The 14,080-nt window shown below is 45.7% G+C and overlaps 1 protein-coding gene across 4 annotated transcripts in view; it reads right to left on the bottom strand.

Annotated features, from left to right (window-relative positions):
- Nucleotides 1-14,080, bottom strand: part of MICAL1 (microtubule associated monooxygenase, calponin and LIM domain containing 1) — a 46,870-nt gene that overhangs the window by 14,188 nt on the left and 18,602 nt on the right. For all 4 annotated transcript variants that reach the window (XM_088673331.1, XM_035121439.3, XM_088673332.1 and 1 more), the window contains exons 3-12: nucleotides 12,411-12,618; nucleotides 11,314-11,430; nucleotides 10,618-10,719; nucleotides 8,898-9,053; nucleotides 7,320-7,420; nucleotides 6,854-7,111; nucleotides 5,098-5,213; nucleotides 4,314-4,440; nucleotides 3,819-3,903; nucleotides 605-752 (exon numbers count right to left, since the gene is read on the bottom strand). In XM_088673331.1, coding sequence (XP_088529457.1) covers nucleotides 605-752; nucleotides 3,819-3,903; nucleotides 4,314-4,440; nucleotides 5,098-5,213; nucleotides 6,854-7,111; nucleotides 7,320-7,420; nucleotides 8,898-9,053; nucleotides 10,618-10,719; nucleotides 11,314-11,430; nucleotides 12,411-12,618 — 1,418 coding nt within the window. The remainder of the gene's footprint in view (nucleotides 1-604; nucleotides 753-3,818; nucleotides 3,904-4,313; nucleotides 4,441-5,097; nucleotides 5,214-6,853; nucleotides 7,112-7,319; nucleotides 7,421-8,897; nucleotides 9,054-10,617; nucleotides 10,720-11,313; nucleotides 11,431-12,410; nucleotides 12,619-14,080) is intronic.

Below are 14,080 nucleotides of genomic sequence, written 5' to 3'. Positions count from 1 at the left end.
AGAACTATATAGAGTGGGAGAGTTCCACTTGCAACACAAAGGCAGCAGCACCATGTGGCGATTTCTAGAGGCAGGGTGGGGGATAGATGCTGAGCTTCCCAAAATGGGAGCAAATCACCAGGTCAGTAACGGAGACCTCTAGGCTGACTAGGTCTGTGGCTCACACACAGAGCTGCTATTCCAGCATCAAATGGCAACTTGCATGTGTGCATGGGCCACCACAGATCAAATCTCTGCATATCACTTTGTACGTAATACCGTACATACATTTCACTGCAGTCCGTTCACACTCTCAGCTGTGTTATAAAGAATTAAGAAATAAAGTGATGTACAGGCATATATGGACTAGCCCTTAATTTAGACCTTTGGGATACACACAGTTTGCTGAGTGTGAGTGTGTGTGATTTAGAAAAAAAGCACCTAGCCACAGAATAAGTTGACCTGCACAACCAATTTAAAACATTTTTTTTCTACAAATGGACAGTATAATCACTCTGGAGTAGCATTTCCTGAGTGGTACAGTAATGGCTAATTGTTATGCCTTTATACAATTTGCCTTTATTGTGCCCACAAGCATTCCCTCCCTCCCGCAAGGCTCACTCACAGAAGATCTGGTCGGAAGTGATGTATGAGGGCACACAGGGCCAGGCCACTTTTCCAGGAGGATGTGAAGTCTTCTACCTTGATGCCACGATAATTTGCTGTATTAGTTTGACACCAGCTAAGCAGCTCCTCATAGGCTCTGTTGGAATCTGGAGAAGGATGAATGAAGGATGATGGCGAGAAGAGAGAGAGAGAAGGAGCAAACCAAGTACATGAAAGAGAGCCACTCGGTCCAATTCCCAAGATGTACCTAGTGACAAGCAGGGATTGGGAACCTTTCGGCCCAATCTTCTTCCACCCCCTCCTCCAGGGGCCAACTCTAATCTTCTGATGGCACGATGGCATCAGGTAACTTGATAGGTGGGCAGTCCAACCCATCTAGCCAAGCTGACACACAGGAAAGGGGTTGGCAAAGCAGCACCCAGCAGGACTGAACCCTCCACTCACCAGCTGATGAGCAGCTCCAGCAATCCATTCCCTGCTTGGGTTACACTTGTGAAGCAACACCAAGCTGGATTGAAAACCGCCTCCCACCACTGACATCACCCAGTGACATCAGATGATGGACAAGTGGGCATGGTTTGGGAGGGGAAATGGCCACAGGAGTCCAACTGGACCCCCTGGCAGACCAAGATTCGCCTGTGGGCCAGTGGTTCTCAACCCCTGGATTATAGGATTTCTGTAATGCACAGAATGTACCTAGTCTGGCAGCATATCAGGGTTTATTGTCTGAACTTTTCCTCCTCCATCAGAGCTCAGAAAAAGGAAAAAACCTAACACATAGCTACCAACAGAGATGAGACTGTGTATGTGCTACTTTAGAATTAGGGCAGATTGCTGTACTCCAAGTCTAACTAAATAGGGAGCTTCAGCCAGCTTTCAAGCTGATGAAATGCGACTGCTTTGCCTAAACCACAGCTCTGTTGTGATAGGAAGAACCACCAAAGTATACTTTGTACTGCTTCCATTAAAAGCAGGACAGCACTGGGCTAGCCTGGCACCACTGACCCTACTCTGATGCCGCACAGGAACCCACAACAATCACATTGCCATCATCTGCACCACTGATTTACACATCAGCATGCAATACATTTGTAACAACATCCTTAGCTTGGAATCCATCAACGCACAGCCTCAAAGCAGAGTGGAAGTGAATCAGAGAAGTCTTCCTAGTAGCTAGCACTTTATTTCTAACTAGGGTGACAGTGAGCGGGCAAGTCACATGATCTCCCCACCTCCCAAAACACACAGTTATTTGCTAACCATCACAAGGGCTATTCCATAAGCAGAGCAAGGCCAAGGGGAACAGACTGGGTCATGGAAAACTATGACAGTGTGGGAGGAAATATGAGAAAACACAGAGAAGAAACAAGAGAGCTGTAATTTAAAGAGGGAAGGGAGAGCCAGAGGGACAGAGAAATGTACACACACATAAGAGAAGGCAGAAAAACAGTTCAGGAAATGCAGAGCGATCTGTGGCATTTTTAGTTTATTTCATAGAAAGCTGAAAAGGAAAATGCTACAATTGGAGCAAAATGTAATAGAGAAACACTCTCTCCATTGTTTAAGAACTGGGCAGCAGGGGATCCCCCCCCCACACACAGAAGTGATAGTTTGGGAGTAAGAGATAGTGAGAATGTGTGTTTTTCTCCTGGGAGTTGAACAGAGGGTGCCTATACAGTAGGCAGAAATGTTTCAGCATTGTTAGTTTGTTGGAGGCAGAAGCTTTTACACCCAAGTTTACACCAGAATAAAAGGGAATTTCACTGTGGAAAGATTTGGATCATCTTTCTCCAGGGGACCTTGGCATGCCTGCAGTGCAGCAAAAATACGGCAAGGCCTTAGTTCTGGGCTTCTCGCCAACCAAGAGGCAAACCAGCCCCAAGACAAGCCAGCCATGTTGCACAGAGCTAACCAAGTTAGAGTCCAGAGTCAACTGGTTGGCTGACTATAATAGACCAAAGTTTCCTCAACCCTATTAAGACAACTGGATTCTGCTACTCTGTTCCTAAGGTGTATGCTGTGTGCTTAGTATTATTAATTATTATTATTATTATTATTATTATATTAATATTATTATTAATTATTATTATTAATTATTTATACCCCGCCACTTTGGGTGGCTTCCAACAAATACCAAAATGAAGAGAACAAAAACCCAGCAAAAAAAAAAGAAAAGGGTCTTATATATACTAGTAACAATCTGCTGGCATTGACTTGTGAACTCTATGCATTATGCCAAAACACTGCATGAACTTAATGATGAACTTAACACTGATTCCTGTCTCTCTTAAGAAAACCTGGCTTCGGAGACTATTTTGCAAATAACAGACCATTGAGCAAAGCCAGACAAACATCTGTCTGGGATGCTGCAGGCAGTGGGTCTCCTGTTCCAGACTCAACTGAGTCTCTCCCAATTTTATGTTTAATCTATGTGCAGAGTGGTGTTGATTCTGCACATGCAGAACTGAGTATCTCCAGAATCTCAAGCCTCATTATTTCAAAACAGGACATTTCCAGCCTTTATGGAGGCAAAGGAAGGTTTGAAAATGTGTCAGCAATGTCTGGATGGTAAGATGGTAATAGTGGAACAGACTACCTTGGAAGGTGGTGGAGGTTTTAAAACAGAGGTTGGATGACCATCAGTCAGGGATTCCTGATGCGATGCAATGTGATTCCTACATTGCAGGGGTCTGGAATAGATTACTAGAACTGGACTTCTGGTGGGCAGGAGGCAGTTATGGTGCCTTGCCCATAACTTGCAAAAGTGGAACTCGCAAAACAGCTAAATATATGCACATTGCTTCGTTTTATTAATGCGTAGAAGCCACCCTTTTCAGCTTTCATTGTCACATAATCTTGATTTGTTTTGTTATTAGCAAAGGCAACATTGTCTTGTCTATGGAGAACCAGGAACAGTCTGTTAGAGTGATTGCTTGGGATCACTATTCCACATCCCAGTCTGAGAGACAGCAATATTGACCCAAATATATGCTGTTTGGGGGGGTAAAGCAGAGCCCTAGTGAAGGAACAGCAAGCAGAGATGTAATATGGGTAGATAAACAGAAGAGGAGGATCTGCTCTTTGCTGCAGAGAAATCCAATTCATCTAAAAAGAGAGAACTGCGAGAATGAACAAGTGTGGAGGGGTCTGGTACTTGTTTTCAGGTGGATCCATGCAACCAGTAGCCAGGGGAGAACGTGACCCACACTTGCCTTTGCCGACTATCTCGGGGCTGCCACGGCTTCTTCCTTTCTTCATATCCATTTCAATTTCTCCTGTCACATACAGATTGCGAACCTGAAAGCAGGTGCACCCAGTTAATTTCCTATCACTGACCACAGCTTGGATCCAGAACAGGACCCAGCTAATTCCCCCAGGACTGCAGCTGCCCAAACAATTCCTATGTGGCCCTTATCGCACCAGCTTGAAAAAAAACACCACACCCCATTACTCAGCAAAGAACAGCCTTCAGTGCCAGAACAGCACAAAAGGACGTCTTGCTGGGGAGTCTCTTCTCCAAGGCCTATTGCAGCGGATGCCAGTGTTCTTATACATTTCTGTTACTTTCGGAACATGTATGTGGCATGGTGCCAGTGTTTAAAAGCTGCAAAGAAGAGTGCATGGAGCAAAGAGAATAACCAGAAAACTCCCAAGGAAGAGGAGGAGATATTGTGTTCTTCTCCACCCCCCTATATGTATAGCGATACCTGAGAGGCCTTGATGGCTTGGAGGTTGATGTTTCGGTACCGCGTGGTAGGATCTATGCTGTACTGACTGATGTTCTTGTTGGTGTTGTCAGGTGAGGTCTGCGACAGCTGCTGATATATGCTCTCCCTGTGTGGAGATTAAGCAGGAATGTCCCCCTCTTAATCCCTCAGCACCAAAACACATTGTGTGTACATGGCACTCACAGTCTTCAGCATTCAGGAGCCTTCAGGCAAAAGAGGAAGATCGACATGCTCTCACCCTTCTCATCTTCACAGCACTCCCTCCTCACCCCTTGCCTGGGTCTGTGGCGTGAGCAGCATCAACAAGTTCTCCTGTGCTCTCAGATTCCCACTACATCAGACAGTTACGCCCATTCCTGTCCCCCATTCCATGCTCCAGGTCAGTTACACACGGCCCTGCAGTCTCCTAGATGATGCTGAAAACTTCCTGAGGCTGGACAGTAGAACAGAAATGGGCTCCACCAGCTCGCTCACTTGCCTATGTGCAGTTCCTGGTGTCTTATGGCTACCAGGGTAGTTCTTAAAAGAGTGGACAAGAGAGCATGAAGCAGAAGCCCCTTCAGAAAAGACTGTCTATGTATGGTTAAGATTCTGGAGCACTACTTCTAGGCAAAATAGGCAGTCCTGGCTTACTGTATCAATATCTCTCCTCCCTACATTGAACGCATAACCTGAAACATCTATAGACTTCAAGATACCACCACTGCCGCCAGTCACCCCACCATCGCTGTGGGCAGAGAATGCCCCTTCTCAGAGTGCTCACCTCTCAGCCAGCACATCCAAAGGGGGCATCCCCGAGGCCCATCTTTTCACCATCCAGGCAGCATCGAAAGCTGCCAGGAACCCTCTGCCCACACCAGTGCCCAAAGGCCAGAATGGCTGGGAAAGAAAAAGAGAGAGAGAGAGAACAAAGAGATGTTTTGGGGTCTCTTAGCAAAATGAGTCAATGACATATAGCAGACATTGGCCAGTAGCTCAGCTGCATCAAAAACGCAACAGGAAATTGGGATTCCAGGATGATTCTGGAAGTCATGGTTAATTCACAGTGGCATGTTGTTTTGGCAAATGTGTGCACTAAGGGGGCTCTCTCTCCCCACTCACACCAAATGTCAGCTGGCTGGCTCTGTTTTGCCAAATAAAGGGGACTGCATAGTGAAGTGAATTAGTGCAAAGGATAAAGTGCTAGATCAGAGACAGCAGGTTTCCCAGGTGTTGGATAAACCCTCCAAGCTAGACAAACAGAAGGGCAGGATTATTAAAATAAAAACTAACAAAAAAATCCAGTGCATATTGTCCCCGGCCAAAGGTTAACCTCAAGCCTCACAAAATCCAGAAACAGATTTGCCTTCAGGCCCAGATAGTCAAGTAACATTGCTCCCTGCTAAGTCCAGGTGAAAGACAGTCTGTCTGAGAAACATGCAGATTTAAAACAAGATAGCAGGCTGCTTAGCTCCCATCCTTTAAAGAACATTTCAACTTTCAACACATTTTCTGCAGCGGTTCACATGGAAGAGGGAAGTGGTTTTTCTAATCGGTACAGCATTATTTACTGTAATGCAAGTTTATAAATACTCATAGAAATCAATGGGAATGAAAGCTGAGTCACAGTGTCAGAAAAATCCCAAAGTAAAGCAGTGAAGAGATTATATATTTGAATGCTCCCCTGTGTAAAACAGTAACAACAAACTTCCCACAAATTGTTTAAGCCTACATTTGCCAACTGGCAGCAATTTTTTTAAAGACAAGGGCGCTTTTAACAAAACACTCTCCAGTTCTGAACCAGTTAAAAAAAAAAGGTAAAGGACCCCTGGGCGGCTAAGTTCAGTCAAAGGCAACTATGGGGTGCATGCTCATCTCACTTCAGGCCAAGGGAGACAGCATTTGTTCCCAGATAACTTTCCAGCTCATGTGGCCAGCATGACTAAATTGCTTCTGGTGCAACGGAACACCGTGACGGAAGCCAGAGCGCATGGAAATGCCATTTACCTTCCTGCCACAGCGGTACCTATTTATATACTTGCACTAGTATACTTTCGAACTGCTAGGTTGGCAGAAGCTGGGAGAGAGCAACAGGAGCTCACCCCATTGCACGGATTTGAACAGCCGACCTTCCAATCAGCAAGCCCAAGAGGCTCAGTGGTTTAGACCACAGCGCCACCTGCTCCCCACTGAACCAGTACAATTTCAAGGCATTCTGTTTCCGTGTATCTGAAGAAGTGTGCATGCACACGAAAGCTCATACCAATAACAAACTTAGTTGGTCTCTAAGGTGCTACCGGAAGGAATGTTTTTATTTTGTTTCGACTACGGCAGACCAACACGGCTACCTACCTGTAACTAATCTCAAGGCAGTGTGCCATGTGATTTTTCTGAACGAGTAGGTCAGCTCACATGGGAAGATAAGTGAATGAGAACTGCAACTGAGGATGGTTGAGAAGCACCACCACCACACCCACACTCCCATTGTGAAAAGGACTCTGTCCATATGCTTGTTGTGGTTTCATTATGGGGACACTTACCTCCACCAGGCAGTCCCCCACCAATCCAATGAGCAGCTTGGCGCCATTGCAGTCACGCACCAGAGCTGCGTTGTCTGAGCGGCTCATGCAAGTGAAGTCGAACATGTCAACATCTGGGCGGCTGCGGTGGTTCAGTGCAAACTGCAAATCAGGCAGCTGGTAATTGGTGGAGAAGTTGGCAGCTTCCTTGGCATAAGCAAGAAGAGCTTCTTGGTTCACATTCTCTGGAGACAGCAGGCTCTCTACGTCTGACTTGTCCTAGAAATGAATGGAGACCAAGATATCTTCCACAGCAATAGTAAACAAATCTTGTTGGAATGTTGCAGAGTTCAAGATTATGGGTGTGTCAATCAGCTCTCAGCCTGGCAGGATCTTTCACCTCCAAAGCATGTGAATTCAAAAGATGGTTTGGGGTCATCATCCCCTCCCACATGGTACTTGCAGGAGCTTCTGTCTCCATACGTACATTTAAGATAACTCCTTTTTTCAGCAGGCTCTGCTTCTTGGCTGTCATGACGAAGTAGTGAGTGTCGTCTTTATAGTAGACAATGTTTTCCAAGTCAATGCCTAGAATTGTTCAAACACAAGCAGAAGGTTAAAGGCCTAGCGCTACGCAAAGGTTCCATCAGTACAAGGACTTCTGCTTGGGCAAAGAAATGTTCTTCCGCCCTCTCCTCCCCCTGTGCCCCTAAATCTGTTCCAGGGGTTCCCCCAACACTCTGGTGTAGATTTGGAAAAGACGCAGGACACGCACACAGCGGGGAGAAGAGGAGGGAATTTCCATTGCACAAGAGGAAAGCTTTCTGCTGATGTAACATGGTACTTTGTACTACATTGGATACATGTAAGATGGCTTACATGGCTTTAAATTCATGGGAGCCTATCAATAGTTACTAGTCATGATAGCTGCTGTGAGGGATCCCCAGTTTCCCACCCCTCACTGCTTTAACAACAGAGGCTCTCCCTGTGCTTCTCTACAAACAGGAGAAAAACCTCCAGTGTCCAAATTGGACTCGTCTCCAGAGTACCTCAGGCACTGCGTTCGAAACCTATTGCCACCAGTGGGGTCTCCCTCCCTGGGATCCCTACTGCTACAAGGTGCCTCTCCCTTAGGCAACTATGTGGCTCCTTTGGCTTCGCTAACCAGCCCTTTGTATGACAGGAGAAAAAGCAAACAGTTTCCTCTTCCACAGGAAAGCTTTGTTCTCTCCTCTTTGTCACACCTCTGAAGGTACTGAGACACTGCCAAGTCAGTGAACATTTAAGCACATTTAACTTTATTATTTAACTTATAAACATGAATTTCTTTGGTTCTTAAAAGCACATATCTTCTTTTTATATAACACAGACTTGTTAATACAGCTCCTGCATCCCTCTCTGACACTCTACTCTCAACTGCCAACTCCCAACTGCCATTTTTAATGTCATCTAGCTCCGCCTCCCAGGGAACACCTGCCTATAATGGGAGTAATAGATTAACCCATGATGAACTGGAATCATCATCAGGCACTATTCCGCCACAACTGCATGTTGCTTTCAAGACCCGAGGCAGCGTGTCTCTAAATACTAATTGCTGGGGAACCACAGTCGGGGAGGCCGGCCATTGCCCTCAGAATCGGTGTGCAGGCTTCCCAAAGGCATCTGTTTGGCCACTGTAAAAAAGCAAGATTTTTGAAAAAGCAGGTCTTTGGTTTGATCCAACAGAGCTATTCCTTTGTGCTCACAGAGCTTTATATAGTTGGCACTTGAGGAAACAAATATTCTATCTGCCAAAAATCCCATGCCAAGAAAGCCTGATTTGTTAAGCTACCCAAACAAGCAGATTTACATAATTTATTCAGCTTCTATTGGAATGTATCCAAAATGGCAAGGATCCAGGACTGGTCAAAAAGGTATTTGAGACAGGTTGACCCTTTTTCATTTGTTGTGTGGGCTTCCCTGTTTTCTCTCACTGCAAACTACAGAATGACATAGATTTTATTGAAGGCACAAGGGGAAAGTGTCATTAACTGTATGTAGGTAGTAAGAAACATCTGCCCCAGACCTGTTTTGTTGTAGAGGTTTTGGAAGAATTTCTGGTTATAGATGCGAGCCACTCCGCTGATCTCGGCCACCTCCACCTCAGCCCTGCTGTGGTGATTAACGAAGTTGGTGGTGATGCCAATGGCCAATTTCCCACGGGTCTCCTTCCGCTTAAAGCCTGGAGATAAACACACAAAGAGCACTAGTCCTGAAGGAAAGGAAAGGGTTGGCAGATCGTGAAAGAACTAGGGAAAGGATAGAAGAGCAGAACAAGGGGCCTGCTCCCTCATCTGAAATATGGTAACACCCCAAAAGTGTCCAGACTAGCCACTGTATTGTCAGTAGTGGAGTAGCCAATGCCAAGCCCCAACTCCATTGAATATCAAGATCTCTGAAGAGCTGCAATGGTATTTACCAGCTCTCAAGGATACATCATGAGGAATTCTAATTGAACGTTGCGAGAAAGCTCAGCATCATGGCAGGATGGCAATTGTACTCAGTTATTACGATCTGAAATGCTGGCAGCATTTCACGAAAACCAAATTGGGTCTCTCTGTTTGGGGAATTGTGGGCAGGGCTTGAAAAATACTGCAGCACTCCTATAAAGGTGTGGGAAATGAAAGGAGAGGGGCAAGGAAATACTGGAGTGGAGTGGCAGGTCAGCTCTGAAAATGGTCTGGGCAAGCCCCAGTAAAAGATACCACCAGAGCCAGCTTCCTGGTGCCAAAGCATCTACAGAGAATGTTCCCTCTCCCTTTGCTTTGCTTTTCATCTCCTCTCCTGCCCCAAGGCAAGATGCCTTTCAGATTTTTTTTTATGACCCAAGCAATTATCAATGGCTGGCGTTGTGGTAGGCTGGGCAGCTGCTCTTGCCGACGCACCTAAAGCCCTCTTGAGGATCCCTTGATTTGGTATTGGGAGAGATCAGGAGAAGCAGAGCAGATGAAAGCAAAACCTTAAGTCGAAATAATAACTAAAAAAATGTTCAGTAGCACCACAGAGACCAACTAAGTTTGTTCTGGGTACAGTATAAGCTTTCGTGTGCATGCACACTTCTTCAGATACCTGCATGCACACAAAAGATTATACCCAGAACAAACTTAGTTGGTCTCTAAGGTGCTACTGGACTTTTTTTTTTTTTGACTGCATCAGACCAACATGGCTACCTACCTGAATCCAAAACCTTAAGTGTCAAACTCATGGCCTCTAGGCTAACTCCCCAACTGACGAAGTGAAAAACAGTACATCCATTTAAACACACACAAAAAGAGGCAATTTCAGTTTACTCTACTTCACTCAGCTTGCAGATTTCAGGGCAAATATTAATACTGTACAAACATTTCCCCAAATAACCAAAAATATAGGAAAGCAGGGTTCCCTTGAATTCTGAGTGTCATAAAAGCTGGGGTTTGGGGAAGTGTCTACCATCCCCCAAATCTGCAATAATGCTTTGGCCTTCCACTTGGCTAGGCACCATATCTACAAACTGGACTGCATCTGCACTGAGATGCCCTGTTTGTTCCTAGAAAACTTGTAGCTTTGCCCTTTATTCTATCTGCTGGAGGTGCTCAGTAGAGGGGAAGGGGGGAACCTGCTCATCACAAGGCCAGAGGCACAAGTTTCCTGAAGTGTTGAGGAGAGATGTGATTAGAGGCCTAAGGAGCTGTTGAGAAGACACCTGGAGCACCAAAAACACCAAAGTAAATTCTCCCACAATTTTGACCAAAGGCCTTTGTGCTTACCTTCTGGCACAAACCTGCCACCGCCGGCAGAGATGAGAACGTCAAATTCACACTGGTTCAGGAGAGACGAAGGAGGATGTAGGATTGCTCTCCAGCCACTGACTGCAATAACAGAGGGTGGAATCATCAGGATCCCTGTTGCAAAGTCTGCCAAATCCACCAGACCCTTCCCCAGACTTCCATGTTTATAAAGAAAGCAGGAACAAAGCAGGAGAAGCTGCAGGTCTCTGTCTTAAAAGCAACCCAATCCTGTCTTGGAATGTGTTAAGGGCACCATAACGTCCTGGTCTGAAACTCAAGAACTGCATCTGTTCACAATTTTGGAGATGGGATTGCCTTTGTGGAGGGACCCATAGCCGTTTGTCAAAAGATGACACCCATGAAAATGTAACAGCTTGACCAAGACGTGCCTCAGAGCCATGTGTTGTGAGTAATGTGAGAACCATGAGCATTTTTTTTTGCAGGGTGTGTCTAATGGCTTGGTTTCTTTCTGGTTTTGCTTCTATGGCAAAGTAAGGGGGAAATGAACATTTGAAAGTGGAGGCAGAACAGAAAACAAACTCATCCATGAAACAGTTTTTCACTGTGATGTTCTGAGCTACCTTCTTGCCTGCAGAAACAAGTGGCGTGGGAGGGGTGTGGATTGGTGCATTGCCCTTAAGGACTCCAAAGGCTTGGGACTTTTGTCGTTCTTACCTTGTCCATCTGAATTTGCTGCAGGTGGAACGAGCCCCTTAAACTGCACATTGATGTGAACCTGAACCCCCAAGAGTAAGGCAACTTTCAGCAGGATCAGCTGCAGCTGGCGGATGCCTGCAAGGCAGAGGAGAGGATTAGCAGAGTTGGTCCAATTAAACAAACAAACAAGCCTATCTGTGCCCATTTCAAAGTTGCTCTCAGGCAACCCCAGCTCCACCTTCCAGCCACCTGTTCTTTCAATATCAGAAAGAAGCCTGTTCCATGTCATGGGGTTGGAAAATCATGGGCTTCCCCAGCTTCAACAAGAGGGATACTGAGCCCCAAAGAGCTATTGAATATGTCACCTTGGAGCGTTTTCTAGAAGCAGGCTGGGAGGAGGAGTGTGCAACAAGCTAAACTCCAATAAGCCAATAGTGTTGAAGTGAAAGCAAAGCTCAAAAGACAGGAATGATCGTTAAAGTCAGCTAATTCCTCTGCCACACTGGCAATTTGACCAATTTATTTATTTACACAATTTATTAATTTATTTGAAACACTGATCCAATGCTGTTCTTTCTAAATTGATGCCACCTTGATATACAGTTACTTTCTTGATGTACAGTTTAATTTGGGTACCCATTGCAGTTCCATCAGTGAAACACATCCCTCCTTATGAGACACACCATAGAATCATAGAACTGGAAGGGACCATGAGGGTCAACTAGTCCAACCCCCTGCAATGCAGGAATCTTTTTGCTCAATGTGGGGCTCGAACTCACAACCCTGAGATTAAAGCCTTACTAGAGCTATCTAGTAAGAACCAATTCCTGAGAATGCCCTTTCGAAAGCAGAAATGCAACATTTTGCAGTAAATGTTCAGTTTACATAGGGATGCTGGACCTTTCAATGCACTTTTAAATGACTTTTTCAGTAAACATTTTCTAGACCAAGCCATTATTATTATTATTATTATTATTATTATTATTATTATTATTATTCCATCGTACTCACTCCCACCACTACTAGCTCCCTTTTGCTGGCAATGCTGGTTTCTCGCCAGGGTTCCATGATGTTGGAGATACTTTCCCTGCCCTGGTCCGTTCTGTATTACTTACTGATGTGATCCAAGGAGCCTGTGCAGAAGTGGCCATAGAATTTCTTAGCTCCCAGAGCCCGCAGGTCTTGGATGCTGAAAGGCCAAAGGTGCAGCACATTGTTCCGGGAAAAGGAGTCTCTCTTCTCCACCACCACCACGTGGGCTCCAAGGAAGGCCAGTTCAATCGCCGAGCGGAGGCCACAAGGGCCTGCCCCAATAATCAGGCACTGCAGAAAGAATTATCACTGGGTGGTAAGTTTATAAAGTGGTGCCATAAAAGGAGACAGTGCTTACACTTGGAAGCTGCCGTGGCCGCAGCCTCTGGGGCACAGGCAGGCAACAGACATCAATAAGAGTGACTGTGAGCTTGGCATTATGTCAAAAGAGCAGGCGGGGACAATGCTACATTTCAGAGACAAAGGAAGACCCAGGAGCCTCTCTGCAGTTAACTGCTTTTTGCCATTGCCGTGGTCACTACTATAAACAGCTTCCTCATGGATTTTTTTTTAAAAACCTGTTTTAGCAAGGAACTTAAGTATGGCGAACCCACACAGAGTGACTTGTCTCAGTCTCCATCAGCAAAGCAGCCGTTCAATCACATGAGTGGACAGTCAGAATTTGAATCATGCTTTGTTGCAACAGATCCAGCCATACAGGAAGTTCTTAACCATCCACCAAGATTTTTGCAACAGATGTTGACACTTCAAACCACCTAAGGCCCGATGCTGCCCATCTTGCCTGTACACCCCAACAAGTCACTGCAGATCCAAACATTATTTTTGCAGGGCATTCCGAGATCTGCTACATACTTCTGAGCCCTACTCTCAGAGCATAGGTTTAAGGCTTATCTTGGCAATCACCTCAAGCTGCGCTGCTTAGCCTCCATTCAAAGACAATTTGAATCCATGGGGTTGGAAGGAAGACAGCCCTTGCTCCAAGCATCCTTGGCAGCTGCCAAAGGTCAACCCCATTCCTGCCAGTGTTCCCCCTCCCTTAAAAAGAAATTCAGCCTTATGCTCCTAGCCACAACATTGCAATCTCCCACAAGATGGCATAGCTTTGTTCCAGGACAGGGCACTGTGGGAAGTTCAATCAACTACTAGGCCTAGCTGCCCAGCAAAGGCTCAGAGAGCTTCTCAGGGCCCCTTGCCATCCAATGCTTTGAGCTGCCACTAAGTAAGCCCAGCAAGGCCCTCCAGAGTTCCCTTTGTCTCCAGTTCTTTCAAACTTGGAGCCAGCCCTGGACAGAGTAGAGAGTCACAAAGTGACATGGGCCCAAGGGTCACTCATCATCAGTGGCGATGTTCAACAACCGCAGTCCAGACTGTTCAGCACTTCACATTCCCAAAGCTCCACAAGCTCAGCAAAGAGTCATGTTTTCCCAGCAACAACCTGTTGTTGCTTAAGTGCAAGGAAGATGTTAAGTGTTTCTGAAACAGAAGCTCGCTCCCAAGGGAAGACAATTAGGAAACAATACAAAGTACCAATTTACCATTCAGCAGGCTTTTCTGTCCCATGGTTACTTAGCCATATGATTTAGCACAAGGAAAGAACATTTAATCCCCCTGCAACACATTCTTACGTGTGGTAACAGTCGGAGTCTCGACCGCAAGGGCTCCCTGCATTTCTCAAATGGCTGGATTGTCAATTATATTAGGCATCCCTGGGTGTGATGTTAAGCTGGGAAGG

Source organism: Zootoca vivipara, chromosome 7 (assembly GCF_965207765.1).
Source record: "Zootoca vivipara chromosome 7, rZooViv2.hap1.1, whole genome shotgun sequence".
In the NCBI taxonomy this organism is placed as follows: Eukaryota; Metazoa; Chordata; class Lepidosauria; order Squamata; family Lacertidae; genus Zootoca; species Zootoca vivipara.
This window is presented reverse-complemented; position numbering and strand designations above follow the sequence as displayed.